We start from the raw sequence: 24,660 nt of genomic DNA on the forward strand, positions 1-24,660 counted from the left end.
CAAAGGAACTTGCCAAAGTTACTAGCTTTAGAATCTCATGATTTTAGGCCGATCTCCAATTTCCGAAGGCTGGGCTTTGGCAACGCGGGGCACCCATTTCCTCTGAAAAGCCCTTTCTAGAAGCACCGGGGCACAGCTGGCTCTGTGTCCAACACATTGGTTCCCTTGGCCCTCACACCGAGAAGTACCTAGCGGTTCTGGGTCTACCAGGTGCCAACGTCACACCTAGCCAAGAGTCCTGGCGAAGGACCTACCCTCATGCCTTCGAATCTTGACAGAGCCCGCAGTGGTCGCAAAGCCCTCAGAGTCCTCAGTGATTTGATGGCACCCAGTTCGGAATAGCCCAGCCAGTTTGCTGTCAAGCTGATAATGGAAACCTTGGGAGAAACCCAGAGCCGTTAACAGCGGCACCGATAGACCCAAGGCAGCTCCAGAGGAGATGGCAACCTACATAGGCGCTGATATCCTCTGTTCCCAGGGAAGTGCTCGACCCCTGCTCTGCCCCAGGCCCCGCCCCCACTCCACCCCTTCCCCCAAGTCCCCACCCCGCCTCTTCCCACCCCTGCTCTTCCCCAGGCCCCGCCCCCACTCCACTCCTCCCCCCAAGCTCCCACCCCACGTCTTCTGCCCCCTCCTCTGCCTCTTCCTGCACCTGCTCCTTCCCTACCCCCCCAGCGCCTCCTGCATGCCACTGAACAGCTGATCGTGGGGGGTGAAGGTGCTGGCAGGGAGGGGGTGGAGCTGATTGGTGGGCCGCTGGCGGGTGGGAGGCGCTGGGGCGGGGAGGAGGCACTGATCCATGGGGCTGCCGGTGGGTGCTGAGCACCCACTACTTTTTTTCCATGGGTGTTCCAGCCCTGGAGTACCCATGGAGTCAGCACCTATGGCAACATGCCCTCTTCCCCTGCAGGGCCTGCGCCTCATTCCCCATCCCTGATGGACATTTCCCACCAGGACTGGTGTTCAGAGGCTCAGCCCACTGGTTACAGGGTGAGCCTGGGGTTCAAGGGACCCTGCTTCTTTGCACATGCCCTGGGTGACCGTGGGCCAGTCCCTTGGGGGCGATCTACATAGCCTGGGCACCATAGGTGGTGCATGACTCTTGTGTTAGGGGAGGCTGGGTGCGAGCGCTGGAAGCTCCCAAGAAATAGGGGAGGTCACTGGCACCTGGACCATGGCCCCACCTCCTGCTCCGCCCTGAGGCCCCTCCCAGTCAGCCTTTTCCCCTGAGGCCCTGCCCCCACTCCGCCTCTTCCTGAGGCTCCCCCACCCGCCGCTTGCTCCTCTCCTCCGCGAAGGACCCCCTGCCTGCTGCTTGCTCCTCTCCTTTCCTGAGGTCCCCCCTCTCACCCACTGCTCACTCTCTCCTCTCTGCCCCCACCCCAAAGACTGCCCCACCCGCTGCTCATGCCTCATCACCCCCTCCCCCAAGGCCCTGCCACTCGTGTCTCTCTGCCTCCTCCCCTAAGGAGGCGTAAGCAGTGGGCAGGGGGGTCTAGGGGGGCAGAGGCAGAGCAGGGGCAGGAAGAGGTGCAGCGCGGGCGAGGCCTCGGGGCAGAGTGCAGGCAGGGCCACGGTCCGGGCACCAATGATGCCCCCACTTCTCAGGAGCTTCCAGCGTAGGGTTACCATATTCTGTGCCTCCAAATGGAGGACACTCCACGGCCCCCGGCCCCGCCCCCAGCCCCGCCCCCTCCCCAAAGTCTCCGCCCCCTCCCCTGCTTCCCGCGAACATTTGATTCGCGGGAAGCCTGAAGCAGGTAATGGGGGTGTGGGGGGAGGCGCGGCCCAGGCTGGCCCCCCCGGTGTTTCCAGCCTGGGTCGGCTCGGGCCCTGGGGTGCCGGCCCCAGCCCCCGGCCGACCACCCCCGGCCCGCCCAGCACTGCCGGCCCCCGGCGGCCCGGCGCACCCCCCGGCTCCCCGCCCCGCGGGCTCGGCTCCCCGCGGGCCCGGCTCCCCGCGGGCCCGGCTGACCAGCTCCCCGCGGGCCCGGCTCCCCGCGGGCCTGGCTGACCGGCTCCCCGCGGGCCCGGCTCCCCGCGGGCCCGGCTGATCGGCTCCCCGGGCCCGGCTCCCAGCCCGGACCCCGGCCCGGCACCGCGCCCCCGGCTCCCCGTCCGGCCCCGCGCCCGGCCCGGCACTGTGACCCTGGCCCGGCACTGCGCCCCTGGTTCCCGGCCCGGCACCATGCCCCCGGCACCGCACCGCCGGCCCCAGCCGAGCACCACCAAGCCCTCCCGATTTTCCCGGACATGCCCGGCTTTTGGGGATTTCCCCCTGGACGGGGATTTGAGCCCCCAAAAGCTGGACATGTCCGGGAAAATCCGGACGTATGGTAACCCTATTCCAGCGGAAGCGCTTCACAGGCAGTGGGCCCACATCCGCCATTTCTTCCCTCTTATACCCACTGCCTATGCCAGGCAACGAGCCTCTGAGCTGGGGCCGACAGACTCAGGCTTGCTCTGCCGTGCTAAAGAGCTCTGTGGATGCCGCAGGCCGGGCTCTGGCACCTTGGGAGGGCTTCACAGTCCAAGCCCTGCCCTGAGCTGCCGCTTCAGTGCCGGGGTTTGTGGGTAGAAGGGGGCCAGTGCTGGGTTTGGGGGAGAAAAGGGGTCAGTGCTGGGGAGGGGGAAAAGGGGGGCCAGTGCTGGAGATGCAAGGGGGGGGATCAGTTCTGGGTTTGGGTGGAGAAGGGGGGTCAGTGCTGGGTTTGGGGCAAAGGGGTTCAGTGCTGGGGTTTGGGGATGCAAGAGGGGGCAGTGCTGGGGTTGGGGGGGCAAAAGGGGAGTCAGTGCTGGGGTTGGGGGGAGAAGGGGGTCAGTGCTGGGGTTGGGGGAAAAGGGGGGGTCAATGCTGGGGTTAGGAGAGAGAATGGGGTCAGTGCTGGGGTTAGGGGGAGAAGAGGGGTCAGTGCTGGGTTTGGGGGTGCAAGGGGCAGTCAGTGCTGGGGTTTGGGGGGAGAAGAGGGGGTCAGTGCTGGGGTTTGGGGGTGCAAGGGGAGTAGTGTTGGGGTAAAAGGAGAAGTCAGTGTTGTGAGTGTCACTCTTAGGGTGGAAAGGCCTTTTCGAATGGAACGGTTTTCAGTGCTCCCTATAGCCTCCACTCTGCATTTGCCTGCTCTCTGGACGCCTGTCCCACAGCCAGGTCCCCAAACGTGGATCTGGGCCATGTCAGAGCACTATGTGCTGGAACCGCATTGTAAAACTGCACCATGGAACACTGCTGGGAGCACCCCATCAAGCCCAGGCCCCCATCCCACTCAGTGTGGGAGCAGCCTGGGCTGCGGCCTCTTTTAGAGCCTGCATGGAGCAGAGATTCTGCATTCACAGACCCAAATGGCCCTTGACCCAGAGATTGCTACATTTCCCATGCCCCAGAGCTGTCCCTTTGCCCTTTGCTGCAGAAATATCTGCTGATGGCTAATGTAAAGCTCCAAATCATGGAGATGCTCTTTCCTGCTCCATGGCTCGAGCAGCAACTTACATCCACGATGAGAAAATCGAGCCAGCACCAGGCGTTGGTGAAATACACCTTGAAACCATAGGCCACCCACTTGAGTAGCATCTCGAGGACAAACACGAAGGAGAAGACCTTGTCAGCGTACTCCAGGATTGTGCGGATCACCTTCCGCTGCTCAATGTAGATGTCTTCGAAAGCCTAGAAGAGATGCAGAGCGAGATGAGTCGGGCTTCTGTGAGATGGGCTCCAAGCAGAGGCATTCACGGCTACAGTGGGACAGGAGAGCAGCAGCCGGACTGAGGCCTTTCTCCTTTTGCTACATTTAAAGGGTTCTGGTGGTTTTAAAGGGCAAAAATTTCCAAAGCACTTCAGTGACTTAGGAGCCTAGAGCCCATTTTAAAAAGTGACAGACACTTAGTGCCGGATTTTGAAAGGTAGTTGAGCACCCAAAGGTGCCAATGAAATCAATGGGAGATAGGCGCAGAGGCAATTTGAAAATCCCACTGAGTGCCTATTTGCATCTTTAGGCACCTAAATACCTCTGAAATTCTGAGGCCTTGGAGCCTATGTCCATTGACAGTGGCACTCCTAAGTGCTTAAACCACTTCTGAAAATTGGACTCAGGCCCCTAAGTCACTTAGACACATATGAAAATGTTACCCCCCGAGTTGCAGGGAGGAAGGTCTCAGGAATGTAAACAAGGTCTGATTTTTGCAGCCCAGATGTATTCAGTCCAAATATTTAAAGGGGAACCAAAACCAAGCTGATCCATGACTTACTGTCTGACCAACTTCAAACTCAAGCACTAGGATAGCAAAGCAATAACCAGCTGCTAATGCTAATACAATAATCTTGTCTAATGAGTGTCCCCTGACAGCCAGGGCCACAGAGCTGATGAAAAGTGATAAAACCATCCCCGTAAAATCAAGCCACCATTACGAAAAAGTTCTCTGGCAATGTCGAAGAGTGGGTGGTATTTGCCAAGGGAGAATTGACTATACGCCCTGCAGCCCGGCCACCCGAGCAGACCCACAGTCATTTAAGACATGCGAGGGGGATGGATCTGCAAAAGCTGTGATTTGGCTCTGACACCCTCTTTCAAAGAGCAGGGTCCTGGCACAGTGGGGAGGAAGGGTGTTTCCCAGAGCATTGGGAGTCCCTAGGAATGGCCAATTTTGGGGCCATTCGAGGCTTTTATACTCTAGTTTGCAAATCTTTGGGAATTATAGAAATCCCTTCCAAATGGGAACAAATGAAATGAAGTTTCCTGGAGTGGGCGGGAGTTGTGAACAATCTCATTTATTCATCTAAATGAATCATTAATACTGAACATAAGAACATAAGAACGGCCACACTGGGTCAGACCAAAGGTCCATCTAGCCCAGTGTCCTGTCTTCCAACAGCGGCCAATGCCAGGTGCCCCAGAGGGAATGAACAGAACAGGTAATCATCAAGTGATCCATCCCCTGTCGCCCATTCCCAGCTTCTGGCAAACAGAGGCTAGGGACACTCTCTCTGCCCATCCTGGCTAATAGCCATTGATGGACCTATCCTCCATGAATTTATCTAGTTCTTTTTTGAACCCTGTTATAGTCTTGGCCTTCACAACATCCTCTGGCAAGGAGTTCCACAGGTTAACTGTGCATTGTGTGAAAAAATACTTCCTTTTGTTTGTTTTAAACCTGCTGCCTATTCATTTCATTTGGTGATCCCTAGTTCTTGTGTTATGAGAAGGAGTAAATAACACTTCCTTATTTACTTTCTCTACATCAGTCATGATTTTATATACTTCTATCATATCCTCCCTTAGTCGTCTCTTTTCCAAGATGAAAAGTCCCAGTTTTATTAATCTCTCCTCATACGGAAGCCGTTCCATACCACTAATCATTTTTGTTTCCCTTTTCTGAACCTTTTCCAATTCCAATATATCTTTTTTTGAGATGGGGCGACCACATCTGCACGCAGTATTCAAGGTTTGGGCGTACCATGGATTTATATAGAGGCAACATGATATTTTCTGTCTTATTATCTACATCTTTCTTAATGATTCCCAACATTCTGTTCACTTTTTTGACTGATGTTTTGACTGATGCACTGAGCGGATGTTTTCAGAGAACTATCCACAATGACTCTAAGATCTCTCTCTTGAGTGGTAACAATTAATTTAGACCCCATCATTTTACATGTATAGTTGGAAGTATGTTTTCCAACGCGCATTACTTTGCATTTATCAACATTAAATTTCATCTGCCATTTTGTTGCCCAGTCACCCAGTTTTGTGAGATCCTTTTGTAGCTCTTCGCAGTCTGCCTGGGACTTAACTATCTTGAATAATTTTGTATCATCTGCAAATGTTGCCACCTCACTGTTTACCCCTTTTTCCAGCTCATTTATGAATATGTTGAATAGGACTGGTCCCAGAACAGACCCCTGGGGGACATCACTATTTACCTCTCTCCATTCTGAAAACTGACCTACTCTTTGTTCCCTACCTTTTAACCAGTTACCAATCTATGAGAGAACCTTCCCTCTTATCCTATGACAGCTTACTTTACATGAGAGCCTTTGGTGAGGGACCTTGTCAAAGACTTTCTGAAAATCTAAGTACTCTATGTCTACTGGATCCCCCTTGTCCACATGCTTGTTGACCCCCTCAAAGAATTCTAGGAGATTGGTGGGGCATGATTTCCCTTTACAAAAACCATGTTGACTCTTCCCCAACAGATCGTGTTCATCTGTGTGTCTGATAATTTTGTTCTTTACTATAGTTTCAACCAGTTTGCCCTGTACTGAAGTTAGGTTTACTGGCCTGAAACCTACTGATGGCATTTTACTGTTCAACATTAAGTATTTTGCCACTGATCAAAGCAAAACATCCCCAGTTGTGGTGCTTAGCCCACAGCCCCAAACTGCCTCCCTCACCTGGCCAGGTGCCAAAGCACTGAATGCTGATCCTTTAGCTTAATATCCAATTCACCCCTCCTTTTAGGGAGTATCTGGTGCTGCCACAAAGCCTGCATGCAGAGTGCCATTCCGGGGCCCCACAATCCAGGGGGCTCGGTGCAGGGCACATGGGGGCTTCGGTGAGGGACTGAAACCTGTGACTCACCAGTGCTCCGCTACTGAGCAGGATCATGAAGATGATAAAGGTCTCGAACCAGTTGTGCTCGACGATCTTGAAACAGGTTTTCCGAAGGTTCCACCAGATCTTCCCCTTGTCGGTTGTGATGTCGACATAGAGGAAAGGAAAGCGCCGCACGCAGGCTGGGAGGGGGGTGCAGAGAGGCACCTGTTAGCGCCTGAGCCACAGCGTGGCACACGCAGACGCAGGGCCAGCACCCCCTCTGGGGAGCTGCAGGTGGCAGAGTCGTCTTCCGGTGCAGCGAGCCAGCCAGGTGCTGCTCTGCCAGGGCACACAGCAGGGCAAGCTGGGCCTGGATGGGCAGAGCCGGTCCAGCCTGGAGACAGGGGAATTCGACTCATCTGCCAGGAACCTGCCCAGCGGGACGGACTAGGCCAGGGTGTCAGGACGCTGTGGCATTGCCGCATGCCCTCGCCTGGGGGAGCACCTCCTCTGGGGCATACGGCCCAAACCCATACACCCTATCAGCTCCCTGCTGCTCCCCTCCACCGGCCCCCCTGGCTGCTCCTCTGACCTCTCCCCTCCACCGGCCCCTGCCCTCCACCCCTCCTCTGCACCAGCCCCCTTGATCCCTCCCCTGCACTGGCCCCCCGCCTCTCCCCTCCCCTCCACCAGTCCCCGCCCCCATCCCTCCCCTGCACCAGCCCCTCTGACCCATCCTCTAGGTGCCCCCCACCCCACCCTAACACCAGTTCTTTCCTCACTCCACTCCCTCTCATGCCTCTCTTTTCTGCTCCTTAACACCAGCCCCTCCTTTTCTTCCCTCTTTCTTTCTCTGTCCCCCACAACAGCCCCTCCCCCCGCTTCCCCTTTGCCTGCCCCCTCCAGGCCTTGCCTTCCCCATCGTTTTTCTTTGACCTGGTCCATGTACAATTCCTGACCCACTGCAGGGCCCCTGCCTCCCACCACCATCCCTGGCTAGCGCTGGCCATGCTGCACCCTCCACCCCTGGGAAAACTATCAATGGAGGGGGCTGGTGCCCTTTGGGCCAGGGGCCTGTCTCAGCCTGGGAAGCATTGTGCTTGTGAGTTGCCATGTGAGTTCTGGGGTGGGATCTGGTGTGGCACTGCATGAGTTTGGGGTGGGATTCCTGGAGGGGGGTGGGATCCCAGGGGGGTTGGGATCCCTGGAGGGCTGTGTGAATTTGGGATGGAATCCCATGGGTGTTGGAAACCAGAGGGGTTGGGATTCCATGGGGGCTTTGTGAGTTTGGGGTGTGATCCCAGGGGGGATGGGATCCATGGGGGCTGTGAGTTTGGGATGGGATCCTATGGGTGTTGGGAACCAGAGGGGTTGGGATTCCATGGGGGCTCTGTGAGTTTGGGGTGGGATCTGACCATGTTAGACCTTTCTCTGCTACATTGAAGAGCCCATGATTAAATATTTGTTCCCTAGGTAGGTACTTATAGACAGTGATCAAGTCACCCCTTAACTGTCCCTTTGTTAATCTAACTAGATTGAGCTCCTGGGGTCTATCACCGCAGGGCTAGTTCTCTACCCTTGGCCCATTCTCTGTTGGTTTCAGGGCAGTTGTGCTGTGTTTTGCAGGCACAGCTGGTGCTCTGGGACCGTACCAGGACGGGGTAACCCTCCACCCTCCTGCTCCCCTGGTGTCTCTCTCTACAGGGTCACTGCGTGGCTCCCTTACCCTCGGTGAAGCACTCCTCAGGCCCCTGGCCATCGGCAGCCTCGTCTGCAGCCTCCTCTGCCTCCACCTCTGGCGCCTTGTAATCCACAGTGCTGCACATGGATGACGTGCTGCCGCCAGACAGCGGCTTCTGTGGAGAGCAGGGACAGAGACAGGCTCAGCCCAGGGCTCCAGCAGGCACCAGGGACAGATTCACAAACAGGAGACACCCTGAATGCCGGGAGTGGCTAATGCACCAGCAACAAACAGCTTCACAAGTTGGAGACCAAATGCTTTCAGGGAGTAATAGAGGCCTCATCTTGGGCAGGGACGGGGGTGGCTACAGCACAGGTCGGGCAGGGCTGGGTTAGTGCAATTCTAAGAGACGTAGTTAAAACCAACCTAAGCCCTGAGGTAGACACTGGGAGGTCAGTGGAAGAACTCCTCCTTTGACCTTGCTACTGTCTCTCAAGGAGGTGAACTAACTACAGCAATGGCCAAACCCCTTCTGTCTCTGTAGCAAGTGGCTACGCGATAGTAGCGAAGCTGCCGCAGTGCCACTGTAGCACTTGTAGTCTAGACATGCCACAATTCCATGCCCGGGCATGGCAGGTGGGCGGCGAGGAGCCCTGGTGGGGTGTGCCGTGGGGTCTTGCCTCCCCAAGGCAGGGCTCGGGGAGTGGTTCTGGGTGAGTGGGCTGCACTAGTGGCTCTCCACCTTTCCAGACTACTGCACCCCTTTCGGGAGTCTGATCTGTATGGTGTACCCCCAAGTTTCACCTCACTTCAAATCTACTTGCTTACAAAATGAGACATAAAAATACAACGGTGTCCCAGCACACTAGTACTGAAATATTGCTGACTTTCTCCTTTTTACCATGCAATTAGAAAATCAATTGGAATATAAACATTGCACTTACATGTCAGTGCATAGTATATAGAGCAGGATAAACACGTCATTGTCAGTATGAAATTTTAGTTTGTACGGACTTCGCTAGTGCTTTTCATGTAGCCTCTTGTAAAACTAGGCAAATATTTAGATGAGTTAATGTACCCTCTGGAAGACCTCTGCGTACTCCCAGGGGTAAACGTACCCCTGGCTGAGAACCACTGAGCTGTGCTACGCCCAGGGGGATCAGGGATAGGGTGACCAGACGTCCCGATTTTATCAGGACTGTCCCGATATTTCCTTCTTTGTCCTGGACAAAAAAGCAATTTTGCCCCCCGCTCTGGCGCTCACCCCCCCACACACCCTGACTCCGCCCCCTCCTTCCCCCATTGGATCCCTCCATGGAGGGAGAAGGTTAGGAGGAGGCCCTGGCTCCCACCCGTTGCCCAGCCTGGAGCCCCGGGGAGCCCCTCGGGAGACCGGCCGCCGCTGTGGCTCGGCTGTGCCAGCCCCGGTCCCCTGCATGCCCGCGCTGCACCGCCCCCGGGGTCCCCGGCTCACATGCACCGCCACTGCCCCGTGGCCAGCCCCGGGCTCGGGGGCTCCTGCAGCCACTTCCATGGGAGAGACAGCTTTATCCCTGCCCGGTCCTGCTACAGGGCTCTGCCTCCATGCACCCATCCAGCCTGTGCCCTGCCCGGGTCCCCACTGGAGCCGTACGCCCTTGCCCTTCTTTGCTTCCCAGCGCTTCTTATCGGTCCCCCCCCCATGCCCTCTTTATCCCCAGCCCCCTCTGTATCGGGGCCACCTTTTGCCCTGGGGTGGGCAGGGCGTGCGGCCGGCGCGGCTGGGGCCTGCTAATGCCCCCCGCCCCTGTGAAACTGCTTTTTTTTGCTCCGCCGCCATTTTTTTTTGCTCCGCCCCACCCCCGTCCCCCGCGTCCCGATATTTCATCCCTGTGATCTGGTCACCCTAATCAGGGAGTGGGGGTGATTGAAACTTTTGGAAACAGGAGTTTGTTAGTCCAAAAATGGCAATTTTTAAAATGAATATTTTCACCAAAAATTGTCATTTTAAATAAAAAGTTCTTGGAGAATTTTCTCGGGATATTTTTATTCACTTTTGTTTTTAATCAACAACATGATGGAAGTGGATACTGATGTCTGCAAATGATTTTTTTTAATTTTTATGTTTTGGATAAAAATGGCAATAAACATTTGTTGCAAAAAATGTGGAAACCCACAAAACTGCTGGGAACTCTGCAAAACGAAAACCGCCATGAAATGCCCATGCTGTTGGCCATGTTCTTTTTCTGTGTATTGACCAACTCATTCAAAGACCCGCTCTGTTGCCCCCGCAGGCAGCTACAGGATCAGACTTTTTCAGTTTAAATCGAAGTGGCCACCCACTTCAGCTTCAGGTGAGATGTTACAAGTATCTGAAGAAGTGGGCAGTAGCCCACGAAAGCTTATGTTCAAATAAATTTGTTAGTCTCTAAGGTGCCACAAGTACTCCTATTCTTTGAGTAAGAATCAGGAAGCCAGAAGCTGCAGAATCAAAGGAAGGAAGCAGCACAATTCCTGGTGTGGCTTGCATCAGAGAGCTTGTCCCAGAAATGGTGGTGCAGGGGGAGAGCCGTGTCACAGCCCATGGGGGCACTGATCATATGGAGAGAGCTCACCCCTGCAAAGGGGTTGCCACTTTTGATGAGCTGTGTTTCTCGAGCATTTCCCAAGTCCCAAAACGCCAGCTGGTCGGGAATTTTCTAAAGAAACATTATTTTCATTGGAAAAATGCTGATTTGACAAAAGCGAAACTGTTGGTGAGAAAGGGTGAATCTCCCACTTAGAATTTTTTTTGAAAAAATAAACAAACGTTTGGAAGTGTCAAAATGTCACGTTTTGATAATTTCGAGTCAAAAACCTTGGTTTCCCAGTTTAAAACAAGTTGTCTGCTTGCAATTTTAGTTACTTTATACTAAAAAAAAATGAAAAAAGGTAAAAAAATTGAAACATTTGAAATGAGCGAAATGACACGTTTCATTTGACCTTGTCCGGATTCTTTCTGGGATGATCCGTGTGCAAAATTTGTCGAGATTCTGCTTTTTGTTCCAATGCAGAACAGAAAAACTTCCAAAAGCTCACAAGATCTTGCAGGACGGAAAAGCCATTTCCCACCCAGTTCTATCCAAAATCTCCGAATGCTTCTCATTGCCCTGGTCCTGTCCCTGGGCTACCAACCCCACTGAAATCCCCGACAAATGCCCTTTGTTATAATTAGACCAGCAGAAACCTGGGCTCCCGGAATTCTGTTTATCTCAAATATTTCTGGCTCCTCTTACTCTGAAGAGCTTTTAGGACAAAGTTCACTCCAGTGCAAAACCTGGATTCCAAATAGTTTTCACCCAGTAGAACTGACTCTGAATCTTGACTTGGCTGGGCTCCCAGAAAGCACTCTGCAACCTCCAGTGGGTTAGATAAGAAGAGAAAAATCTTAGCAAATCTCCAGGGATCCTCCTATTTTTATCTGTCTTTCCAGCTTGAATAGCCAGCTTTATCCAATGTGCTGAGCAGCCATGTGGTAGGTAGAGACACATCTACAGACCTTTACATTCTACACAGCAACAAGAGACTCCACGACAAGGACCTGATATGAAGGGGTATCTTGTGTGCAATTGGCATGTGCACTGTAGGGCTAATCTCCCCCAAGGTCACTAGCAAGTGTCAGTGCATTCAATCAATCACAGATGAGACACAGATTCTGGAGCCAAGGGGCGCAGGTGGCAACTTCTGGCCCCAAAAGTTCCAGTCATCGCTCATACAGGGTATTGTATCCACCAGGGGGTGAGATACGCCAGCTGATCTACGTTGATTCACTGGACACCGCAGCCAACAAGGTAGCCAGTAGCCAGCCAATTTGGCCATGTTGCACTGTGGAACTAACATGCCCCAGTCTCCCACTGGGGCTAAACTGGAGTTCAGAAAGGGTGGGAAAGGAAGGAAGCAGAGGGGGATCAGAAGAGCTGGGACAGAGCTAAGCTCACCCATGCTCCCACATATGAGGGCCACACATGAGCCATTTGCCACAGGAGCTAGTCCGGCCAAGGTACACGGTGAGATATACAAACTGTTCCGAATGCCTGTGAAGGGATCCAGAAAGGCAAGAGAGATGCATGAGCCAGGCTGGTGAGACTGACAACAGATGTCTCCATCACAGCCAGTGCTCCAGCCAATGCTTGGAACAGCTTCTGAATGTGGGTCACTAGAATACCCAGCTGCTCCAAACACAAGTAGAAACAATTCCCTTCCAGCAGCCGCAGCACTTCCCGCTCTCTACACTTTGTTAATAAATTTGTTACAATTTGTTAATAAATTTGTTATGCTCTAATAAATTTGTTAGTCTCTAAGGTGCCACAAGTACTCCTGTTCTTCTTTTTGCGGATACAGACTAACACGGCTGTTACTCTGAAACTTCTCTACACTTTGCCGCCAGTAGGCAGAACCCCACATGGAGAGCTGTGGTTGGAATCACATACATGGCTTCAGAGAATGCTCGGTATTGTTCTGTTCTTCCCTTCCCTATCCCCGTTGGCTGCCTTGCCCCAGTGGCTCGAAATGTTGAAAAATTTCATTTTGGCTATGATCGACATTAACCCATATCCTCTGAACTGCCCCAGTGCCTCATGGGAATTGTAGTATCTATGTAGACTAGCACAGAACAGAATGCTTCTTGCCCCCATTCACTTACGTGAGCCAGGATCCCTGGCTAGACTTTATCTCCCTTGATGCACTACAGTCATGTGACTCCCAAGAGGCACTGCAACCATTCAAACAAACGGAAGGCTGTAGTGCATCATGCATGATGTAGTCCAGCCAGGGAGCCTTCCCCATAGAGGAGAACGGGAGCATGAGGTATCTGAACTATACCTCCCAGGAGTCACCTGCATATTTTGTTATCTTGCTGTTTATTTCCTCTCTAGACTGCTCATGAAAATGCTACAAAGAGCCCATGGGAGAGCTGCCCCAGCACACTGCAGTTTAGAATGACCCTTTCTTTAGGACTTTCTGGTCAGCTTTCAGTCCCCTGTTTGAATGGATTTTTCAAGGCAGATCCTGTGAGACGCAGTATCCAATGCTTCTCCTATACTAATGTATACTTACATCACAGTTACTATCGAAAGTGTAATCAATGTAGAATGCAGAGTGTATTATAAGAGAGGCAACAGCCACTCCATAACTAAGTCTCCTGCAAGATCCCCCTGTGCAGTCCCTATGATAACTTTGCCTTGGAACATGACTTTGCCTCGGAAAGTACCATATTTACTGTGAAGGCAAAGAAGAATGTTTCTGCAAAGTTTGAGAAAAATCTGTCAAGTATTTTTGAGTAACAGCCCATGAGCAAATTCCCTCAGCTGTGAAATAGCCTGGTAGCCTAATGTTCCCTCTGGCTCAAAAGCAGCTGATCCTGGAACTAACAGATTGTAAGTGAGAAAAGTTATTAATGATTTTTGTTGAGGTTCAATCCTGTTCCAAGATATCAGTGGGAGTTATGGGGCTAATCCTGCTCTTGTTGTTTTATCCCTGAGAGCTGGAGCGGGCTGTGTGATCAGAATTTTCAAAAGTGGATGCTGAGGATTTTTGAAAACTTGGCCCCGGTTTAAATATTTCTAACTTTTATTTTCTTTTATTCTTCGGCTCCTGTCTCTAGTTTTTAAAGTGGAACCAATCACTGTTATTCTAAAAGCAGCTTAACCATCAAATAATGATAACAACATTTCAGGTTGAGGAGCAGGGTATGAGTTGGAGACACAAGGGGTCAAATTTTCAAACGTGCCTAAGTGACTTAAGAACCTAAGAGCTATTTTCAAATCAATGGGAGTCAGGCGCCTAAATGGGACTCATTAAAAATCAGTGGGACTCAGGTTCTTAAGTGCCTAAAGCACTTTTGAAAATGAGTCTCAGGCTCCGAATCATGCAGATAACTTTTGAAAATTTGACCCAAAGTCTTTGTCTTTACAGCCCCTTTAACTGTTCACAAATTGCCTGAGATTCAATGGGATTCTGACAGATCTGTTCACAGTTTGAGATGATTTGCCAGGTATTTTCTGTGATCGTCCATCAGGTGGTTGGTTGCTCACAGGCTATCCTGATAGCTTTGCTTTGAGCACTTGATATTCACAGTACAAGGGCCAGACTGTGATATCCTGATTTCCAATAGCTCAGACCTTGCTGGAGGAGAACTATTGAAATCTATGGGGCACAAGTGGCCACAGATGCTGTTCGATGTGAGAAAAGAGAGCACAGTCCATCCTCCAGTGCCAAGTTCTTTCGACTGGACACCTGCATGCAATGCTAAGTGTAGAAGAGCTGAGCTAGGCATTTCTTGAGTCATTCCTTGTTTCTGTTCCCTGATTGGATGGCTTACTTTTAAACCAAGGCCCCTGGTGTGTTAGCAATACAATTCCAAAATGCTGTGCTTACATGTCTGCCACTAGATGTCATCCTAACACAGTGGGAGAGCCCTGGACTTCGAATTAGGGCTCATCTACACTGGAAACGCATAGCTACGTCTCCGCCGTGTGAAATCCGCGCCGCCCAGGGATGCAGATATGCTGACCTCACCTCCAGTTCTTGGACGACCTGTCGACCGCCTCTTGGGAGGTGTCTGAATGACAGTGATGGGAGAACCCTACCCATCACGGTAGTGACTGTCTACACAACCGTGATGCAGCTGTGCCACCGTAGTGTTTCAGGAGCAGCCTTTTAGAGTCACAGGGGTTAAAAAGGCCAGCCAGGACCCCCAGATCACCTAGTCCCTGCAAAGCACAGGCCACCGACACCACCCAGCACCCGCACACTGACCCCCAACAACCAAAATGAGCCCAAAGCATCACAGCCCTCAGGAGACTGGACTATGACATGGCACAGGCAGAGACCAGGAGGCACTGAGGTGCACCAGTGCCCGAGGGCAGGGGAATGATGAAGTGAGATACACCCAGTGACCTGCCCCCCACACTCCAGGCGAAGGCAACACCCCCTGCCCCAAGCTCACTGCCAACCTGACCTGGGGGGAAATTCCTGCCCCACCTCACATACAGCACTCGGTTAGACCCTGAGCTTGTGAGCTAGACTCACCAGCCAAGCACCGGAAAGAGAGAGAATGGCCCTGGCCTGCCCCCAGTACTGGGTTTGCAATGGTGCCAGTGGCGCCAGGCCCACACCTGCTTGGCTTCCGCCCCCTGAGGCCCTGCCTGACGCTCGCCCCTCTCTGCCCCCTCCTTCCCATGACCCCCGCTCACTCCTCTCCCCAGGCCAGGGCCCACAAAAGGTTAATCCGGCTCTGTCCTTCAATCTCCAGCCATGCCCCTCTCTGATGCTTTAGGAGATCACCCCCTGCCCCCAAAATACGCTGGAGGGAGGGAGCGAAATCTCTTCCTGACCCCTGCAGATGGCTAGCTAAAGCCATGAAGCATGAGGGTTCTTTAGTTTATTGTTGGTGCCACCACCAGAATCCATCCATAGAACTGGAGATGCAGCAAGTAGCATGGAGGGAGAAAGACATGGGCACTGACCATGTTAGTGACCATTGAAGGCCACCTACTTCAATCCTACAGCCAGGCTACGGCAGTGAGAATAGTGCCAGCCATTATTTCAAGGGTGAATAACCCCCAGCTTTGGGAGGGAAGTAGCCATCCAGGGCACTGCCAGAGAAATAATGACTCAAACTGAGCTACTGAGTTTCTCAGAAGCAGTAGAAGAATCTGTTCCTTGTGTGGAGTAACAAGGAGAAAAGCTTAGTAGCTGATCACACCCATTCCTTGTAATTCCCCCACCGGGAACTGCAGCTATTCAAGGCTAAGGGCAGGGTGAGTAGCCCAGAGAGCATGCAGGCCTGGTGCACAATTTGAAGCTAGGTCAGTGTAACTAGGGAGCTAAGGTGGAGAAAAAGCCACACTCCTGAGCGCAGTAGCTATGCTGACCGAACCCCGGTGGAGATGCAGCTATGGAAGAATGCTTCTGGCTCCCTTCCTATCATCACTCGGGGAGGTGGATGGAAAAACAGTGATGGAAAAATCCCTTCTATGCTACTGAGCTTTTAGGTCACATGTGGGTCATGTGAAGTCCAGCTTTTCTGTGCAATTACAAGGGCTAGAAACGTACTTCTTTAAAAACGTGAAAGCAGAGATTCTCACCTAACCACATGACTCCAGGAGCTGGTGCTTTAAGACATAAAATATGATGGGACTCTTGATAAAAATTGTGACAGTTGGCAATACTGAGTGCTGGAGGCAGTTTTGCCTCTTGGCGTTCCCATGTGCACACTGCTTCGTCCCTTGTAGAGGCACCGTATACCCCTGTCCCGCTTGGTTGCTCAGCTCCGCTGCCCTGTCCCGCCTCTGGAACTCAATGTCCGCCTGAGGCAGCCTCGGTGCAGGGTCTGCAGTTCTCCCCAGCCCCTACACAAGCCACACAAGGTGGGGAGGATGTTCTCTTGCTCCTGCCATCTTCTGCTCTCTAGACCCTGCTCCCACAGATGCGCTTGGCAGACTCTAGTGGCAGTGATGAAATCCATGATGTGTCTGCCCCTGAGAACGCCTGCAGGAGAAGCAGGTGTGCCAATGGATGGTGGTTGTGGGCTCCATGGGTGTTGTGAACTGTCTCCAATCAATTTCTCCCGCTGTCACAAGTACTATTTGAAATAGGTCATGAATAGCGGGCTGGGGGCAGGAACCTGTCACTGGGGTTGGGTGAGGAGGCAGGAGCAGAGAAGCAGCCCAAGGCACCTGCTAGGTGTCCCAGGCACAGGGCCTGGGAGCGAGCACTGGTCTGACAAGAGAGGAAGGAGGAGTCAGTGGTTAAGGTGTCTGCCTGGGGTTAAATCCCTGCTCCACAGCAGAGCCTGGGGCAGATCACTGAGATTCTGTGTACAGTAATGGCCTGCCCCACCTGGCAGGGGGTGGGGAGTGTAAAGACATTAGAAGACTGTGGGGTGCTAAGACCCCCTTGGCAAAGACGGGGCTGTAAAAGTACTGGGCGCAGGGCCTGGGGAGAGCGTTCTGGAGGGTCATGCGCAGTGGGTGTGAAGTGCTGTTCATTTTTGTGGTGGAGGCAGATTGGGTGCAGGTGGGAATTTATTTCTGTGCATGACATTCCTCCCTTCCCCAGCCAGTCAGCCAACCAGTCACACCCGCAGCGGATTAAAGTCCACGTGTGCTAGGCAGGGGCCATGGGCCTGGTGTCCCAGGAGGGGGTCAGAATCTCAGTTTTCATTACAAAGGAAAACTTGAACCTCAGCCCCGAGTGGAACTGCTCTGGGGATGTCTTCCTGAGTCTGCAGACAGCCTGAAGCAGTAGCTCTGAGGGGGGGGGGGGGGGAACGGCCCTATGCATTGCCATGGAGTGTTAGCACTCAGACCCCATTGCTTAAACCAGTCCAGTATGTGTATGTTTTTTTTTTGGGGGGGGGGGGAATCCACTGCCTCCCCACATTGGCCCTGCTGGGGTGGTGTCAGCAGGGCCTCATCTGCTTGGGTGGGTGGGAGCTGAGTCCTCCCTCCTCTGGGACAGCCCCCAGTCCGCCTGAGATCGGGGACACTGGGAATGGTGGGAGGTCTTGGCTGGCCCAAAGAGGAGTAGAGGTGAGACCCATGCTGGCCTATGGCTCTTCTCTGTGTGTGTTTGGGGTGGGACTGTCGCTTTCCACCCTCACCCCAAGCAGGGAAGGGACCATGAAGTGTGGGTGAGGGGCACAGAGCTTCTATCCGAGCTGCTGCCTCATGCAGCACCCCAGACTCTGCTCCGCTCCCCCACACGCTGGCACCACCCACGCATTCGCCCATCCATCATGTACATGGGGGGCCTGTGTCTGTCAGGAAGCAGAGCCTGGGCTGGGATTTGCGGGGGTCCAGGGAGCAGCAGATGGAGAAACTCTGGGGTGGTGTGTCTGGGGAAGTCTAGAAGCTGGGGAGGGGCTAGGAGAAGTCACAGGGGGCATGGATCCTCCAGCACCGGTTGCAGTTCCTTGTAGGGACAGGCTCAGAGCGGCTTTGACAGAGCCAGGCCAGTGGGAAGGGACGGGCAGGTGGTGGGGGCAATATGGGAAGTAGTGGGGATGGGAGGGCAGAGGCAGCCCCATGGGCATGGGCTCCGGGGACTCAGACTTCCCCAGCCCCACTGTCACTGTACCCCCAGCCCCAGAGACACTCCCAAACCTACTGACTCCCACTGCACCTCCAGCCCCCTATCCCCAGAGAGACCCCCAAATCACACAGACTCTAAGCCCCAGAGAGCCTCCAAACCTCACTGCTATTTCACCCCCAGAGAGACCTCCAAACCCACTGAATCTCACTGCACCCCAGCCCCCTATCCCCAGAGAGACCCCCCAAATCACAAACCACAAATGCCAAAGAGACCCCCAAGCCCATTGAATGCCACTACACCCAGTCCCAGAGAACCCCAACCCCACTGAATCTCACTGTACTTGTATCCCCAGAGACCCCCCAGCCCCACTGAATTTCATTGTACCTCTATTCCTAGAGACCCCCCAGCCCCACTGAATCTCGCTGCACCCCCACCCCATATTCCCAGAGACCCCCCACCCCCATTGAATCTCACTGTACCTCTATCCCCAGAGACCCCCCAGCCCCACTGAATTTCACTGTACCTCTATCACCAGAGACCCCCCAACCCCACTGAATCTCACTGCACCCCACCCCATATTCCCAGAGACCCCCCAACTCCAGTAAATCTCACTGTAGCCATATCCCCAGAGATCCCCCAGCTCCACCGAATTTCGCGGCACCCCCATTCCCATATCCCCCTCAACTCACAGGATGTATTTAATTTTAATAATTTGTATGAAGCCTGCAGCCTCTTTTAAAACAAATATGTGCAAATGGCTTCATGAGTGAAAGGTTGAAGGTGTTGATGTGATGTGTTTATCAAAGAACTTGTGAATTGTCTGTATCAAGTGTGTAAAACTTTAAATCGGCTGGGTTATGACAGACTCCCCCCCTCCTTTTCTCCAGGCCGTGTTAAGCTTAGGAAGGAAAAATCAGTTTCACACATACAGAATGGGAAGAGACTGTCTAGGAAGGAGTACGGCAGAAAGGGATCTAGGGGTTATAGTGGACCACAAGCTAAATATGAGTCAACAGTGTGATGCTGTTGCAAAAAAAGCAAACATGATTCTGGGATGTATTAACAGGTGTGTTGTGAGCAAGACACGAGAAGTCATTCTTCTGCTCTACTCTGCTCTGGTTAGGCCTCAGCTGGAGTATTGTGTCCAGTTCTGGGCGCCGCATTTTAAAAAAGATGTGGAGAAATTAGAAAGGGTCCAGAGAAGAGCAACAAGAATTATTAAAGGTCTTGAGAACATGACCTATGAAGGAAGGCTGAAAGAATTGGGTTTGTTTAGTTTGGAGAAGAGAAGACTGAGAGGGGACATGATAGCAGTTTTCAGGTATCTAAAAGGGTGTCATAAGGAGGAGGGAGAAAACTTGTTCACCTTAGCCTCTAAGGATAGAACCAGAAGCAATGGGCTTAAACTGCAGCAAGGGAGGTCTAGGTTGGACATTAGGAAAAAGTTCCTAACTGTCAGGGTGGTTAAACACTGGAATAAATTGCCTAGGGAGGTTGTGGAATCTCCATCTCTGGAGATATTTAAGAGTAGGTTAGATAAATGTCTATCAGGGATGGTCTAGACAGTATTTGGTCCTGCCATGCGGGCAGGGGACTGGACTCGATGACCTCTCGAGGTCCCTTCCAGTCCTAGAATCTATGAATCTATAAGCACTGGGGAGCCGGGCTCTACCATGGAACCGGAGCAAGGGGGATATTGATGGGGCACAACCCTGAAAAGGATTCCTTACAGAAATGGCCAGTGTCTGCCACTGCCCAGCTCATGTGGGCGGAACTTAGCCCCATCCTTTACCCTACTCCTGCCCCAGCTTGACATGTTTGTTTAAGGGGGGAGCAGCTCTGTGTGGCCCTTCTTGCCTCCATCCCCCCCCAGGTTCATTAGCTTGGCATCAGACGCTGGAAGAAAACAAGCCCCAGCGTCCAGCCAGTTACGAGAGATTCCAATTCTCCAGGTGAAATCCTGGCCCACTGAAGTCAATGGCAAAGCTACCAATGACTTCAACGGGGACTTCATCTGGAACCTTTATCTCTGGGCCAGTGTCTGTATGACTCTTGGCATGGCCCAAGCTTCTCAGAAAGGCTAGCAGGAATATGGGGATCTCCCTGCTGGGTATGGCGTGTGGCTGCCTGTGATTGGTTGGATAACAGAACCCCGCCCCCCCGGGAGCTGCCGCCCGATGTACCAAGACTACTTCTGCCCCCTGCTTTCCCTGCCAGCTCGGGACCCAGCACCCTGTCTTGTTGATCCAGACACACCCATCTGCTCCAACAAAGACCCAGGGTCTGAATTACTTGCCCCAAAGCTGCAGGTTTACCTGAAAGCAGCTAACAGAAGTGTTCCTGAGTAACCAGATCACACATCCCTTCGAAGCTTGTAATGCCTTTCCCCCGCACCCACTTATCTACCAAATCTCTCATTTCATTGGCATAAACCACATTACTCAATCCAGATCCCCTCTTAAGACTTCTGAATTTAACCCTGTAGGTTTCAGGTGTAACCTGAAACTGTTTCAAAACCAGATCCTTAAATTTACCATAGTTTGAAGCATCATCAATAGACATCTTATTGAATATGTCCAGAGCTCTGCCAGTCAATTTTGCTATCAATGTGGTCATCTTCTGATCTTCAGGGATGGCATGGATGGTGCACAGTCTCTCAAAGGTGATGAAATATTTGGCAATATCGCTGGACTTATACTGTGGACATAGTCGCTCCGATTTGTGGATTTTTGGGGAAGTGGAGCCAGCAGGTGGAGGGTTTTGTCTCTTCAATTCCCTAACAGACAGTTCATGTTTCTGGGCCTCCATAACTCTCTTGTGGGCAGTTTCCTCTGCCTCCACCCTTGCTGTCTCTGCCTCCATAGCTCTCTTGTGGGCAGCCTCTTCCCTGGCTTTTCCTGCCTCCACAGCATTAATTTCTAATTGTCTTAGTTCTAGCCGTCTCTTATGTTCGTTTTCTTTCTCTTTTGCTTCCAGTCTAGCCAGCTCTAGTTTATTAGCGGCGTCACTGGGTACTCATTTTCCTGCTTTCTTGTGCTGGGCCACAACCCCCCTTTTGCGAACAGGGGCTGCTAACAGGGAGTTTCGCAAGGGAGTTCTCCAGGTGAAGGAGGAGCAAATACAGGACCCTTGGGGTAAGTGACTGTCTGTAGTGTGTGTGTGTTTGTGTTTGGGGGTTACTTGCTGTGTGCTGAGCTTGTGTTTGTCAGTCTGTTTGTTTGGTTGGTTGTTTGAAGGACCGTGTGCTGTGGCTGGCAGTTGGAAGCTGTGAGCTTCAAAGGAAGGTCTGAAGGCTAGAAGCCTCTGGTAATTGGCTGAGCCTTAATCAGTGGGCGGGGCATTAACCCAGGCCAGGGCTTTATAAAGCAGCGCACAAGCGACCAGGGTGCATTTGCGAACAGGGACTGCTAACAGGGAGTTTCGCAAGGGAGTTAGGAAGGGAGCGGGGTCCCTTGCCGGTTCTGTCTTAAACTCTTTATTCCCCTTAAAACCTATAGCCCAAACTACATTCAAAACTTCTTGCTTTAAACAACCCCTTCATTAACTAGGAGAAAATGCAGGCAGAAGCCCAGCTGCAGAGTGGGGGCTATCCAGTTTATTGCACTGAGTGTAGCATGTATAATTACCTGCCCCGTGGGCGGGTGGCGTATGTGTGCATTCGGTGCAAGGAGCTCTTGGCCCTCAGAGACCACGTACGGACTCTGGAGGCAAGGGTGGCGGAACTGGAGGAGCTAAGGGAGGCAGAGAGGTATGCTGATGAGGCTTTCCGGGACACTGTAGAATTGTCCCACCTCCGGTCAGACAGCCCCTGCGCTGTTGAGGAGGATGAAAGGCCTAGGGAAGCAGAGCAGTCAACGGGAGCAGAGGGAAACCTTCCCATAGTTGGGACCCTCCTTCCAGACGGTGCTGGGGTTGCCTCTCGCACTGAGGTTACCTCTCCGGGGGAGGGATCTCCAGTTGCTAGGAAAAGGCAGGTATTAGTATTGGGAGATTTGATCATTAGAAACGTAGATAGCTGGGTTTGTGATGACCGGGAGAACCGTATGGTGACTTGCCTGCCTGGTGCGAAGGTTGCGGATCTCTCGAGGCATCTAGACAGACTTATGTGTAGTGCTGGGGAGGAGCCGGTGGTCGTGGTACATGTATGTACCAATGACCTAGGGAAGGGTAGGAGAGATGTCCTGGAGGCCAAATTTAGGCTGCTAGGGAAGAGACTGAAATCCAGGACCTCTATGGTGGCATTCTCAGAAATGCTCCCAGTTCCACGTGCAGGGCCAGGTAGGCAGGCAGAGCTTCAGAGTCTCAATGCGGGGATGAGACAATGGTGTAGAGAGGAGGGGTTTACATTCATTAGGAACTGGGGAAACTTCTGGAATGGGGGGAGCCTATACAGGAAGGATGGGCTCCACCTAAACCAAAGTGGAACCAGATTGCTGGCACTAAACATTAAAAAGGTTGTAGAGCAGTTTTTAAACTAGGAGATGGGGGAAAGCCGACTGCTGCAGAGGAGCATGTGGATCGGACAGAGACTTCTCTTAGGGGAGAGTCTAATGATAGAGATTCTCCAGGTTATAGTCAGGAGCAGAGGATGGAAGAGGATAAAGTAGGGGCCAGATCAGATGATAAACATTCACATAAAAAAGAATCTAACACATCAGAAAAGGGCAGACAAATAAACAGTGACAAGTTTTTAAAGTGCTTGTACACAAATGCTAGAAGTCTAAATAATAAGTTGGGTGAACTAGAGTGCCTTGTGATAAAGGAGGATATCGATATAATAGGCATCACAGAAACCTGGTGGACTGAGAGCAATCAATGGGACACAATCATTCCGGGGTACAAAATATATCGGAAGGACAGAACAGGTCGTGCAGGGGGGGAGTGGCACTATATGTGAAAGAAAATGTACAATCAAATGAAGTAAAAATCTTAAGCATATCCGCATGTTCCATAGAATCTCTATGGATAGAAATGTCATGCTCTAATAAGAATATAACATTAGGGATCTATTATCGATCACCTGACCAGGACGGTGATAGTGATGATGAAATGTTAAGGGAAATTAGAGAGGCTATCAAAATTAAGAACTCAATAATAGTGGGGGATTTCAATTATCCCCATATTGACTGGGGGAACATTTCACTTCAGGACGAAATGCAGAGATAAAATTTCTCGATACTTTAAATGACTGCCTCATGGAGCAGCTGGTACGGGAACCCACAAGGGGAGAAGCAACTCTAGATTTAGCCCTGAGTGGAGCGCAGGAGCTGGTCCAAGAGGTAACTACAGCAGGACCGCTTGGAAATAGTGACCATAATACAATAGCGTTCAACATCCCTGTGGTGGGAAGAACATCTCAACAGCCCAGCACTGTGGCATTTAATTTCAAAAGGGGGAACTATGCAAAAATGAGGGGGTTAGTTAAACAGAAGTTAAAAGGTACAGCGACTAAAGTGAAATCCCTGCAAGCTGCATGGGCGCTTTTTAAAGACACCATAATAGAGGCCCAACTTCAATGTATACCCCAAATTAAGAAACACAGTAAAAGAACTAAAAAAGAGCCACCGTGGCTTAACAACCATGTAAAAGAAGCAGTGAGAGATAAAAGTGGAAGTCAAATCCTAGTGAGGCAAATAGAAAGGAGCATAAACGCTGCCAAATTAAGTGCAAGAATGTAATAAGAAAAGCCAAAGAGGAGTTTGAAGAATGGCTAGCCAAAAACTCCAAAGGTAATAACAAAATGTTTTTTAAGTACACCAGAAGCAGGAAGCCTGCTAAACAACCAGTGGGGCCCCTTGATGATCGAGATACAAAAGGAGCACTTAAAGACGATAAAGTCATTGCGGAGAAACTAAATGGATTCTTTGCTTCAGTCTTCACAGCTGAGGATGTTAGGGAGATTCCCAAACCTGAGCTGGCTTTTGTAGGTGACAAATCTGAGGAACTGTCACGGATTGAAGTGTCACTAGAGGAGGTTTTGGAATTAATTGATAAACTTAACATTAACAAGTCACCGGGACCAGATGCCGTTCACCCAAGTGTTCTGAAAGAACTCAAATGTGAAGTTGCGGAACTGTTAACTAAGGTTTGTAACCTGTCCTTTAAATCAGCTTCTGTACCCAATGACTGGAAGTTAGCTAATGTAATGCCAATATTTAAAAAGGGCTCTAGAGGTGATCCCGGCAATTACAGACCGGTAAGTCTAACGTCTGTACCGGGCAAATTAGTCGAAACAATAGTTAAGAATAAAATTGTCCGACACATAGAAAAACAAACTGTTGAGCAATAGTCAACATGGTTTCTGTAAAGGGAAATCGTGTCTTACTAATCTATTAGAATTCTTTGAAGGGGTCAACAAACATGTGGACAAGGGGGATCCAGTGGACATAGTGTACTTAGATT

The 24,660-nt window shown here is 51.8% G+C and overlaps 1 protein-coding gene across 1 annotated transcript in view; it reads right to left on the bottom strand.

Annotated features, from left to right (window-relative positions):
* Positions 1-24,660, bottom strand: part of SCN4A (sodium voltage-gated channel alpha subunit 4) — a 114,844-nt gene that overhangs the window by 18,599 nt on the left and 71,585 nt on the right. The window contains exons 16-19 of the mRNA XM_054014154.1: positions 8,251-8,380; positions 6,570-6,724; positions 3,485-3,658; positions 255-377 (exon numbers count right to left, since the gene is read on the bottom strand). Coding sequence (XP_053870129.1) covers positions 255-377; positions 3,485-3,658; positions 6,570-6,724; positions 8,251-8,380 — 582 coding nt within the window. The remainder of the gene's footprint in view (positions 1-254; positions 378-3,484; positions 3,659-6,569; positions 6,725-8,250; positions 8,381-24,660) is intronic.

The sequence above is a fragment of the Malaclemys terrapin genome, chromosome 25 (assembly GCF_027887155.1).
Source record: "Malaclemys terrapin pileata isolate rMalTer1 chromosome 25, rMalTer1.hap1, whole genome shotgun sequence".
NCBI classification, from domain to species: Eukaryota; Metazoa; Chordata; order Testudines; family Emydidae; genus Malaclemys; species Malaclemys terrapin.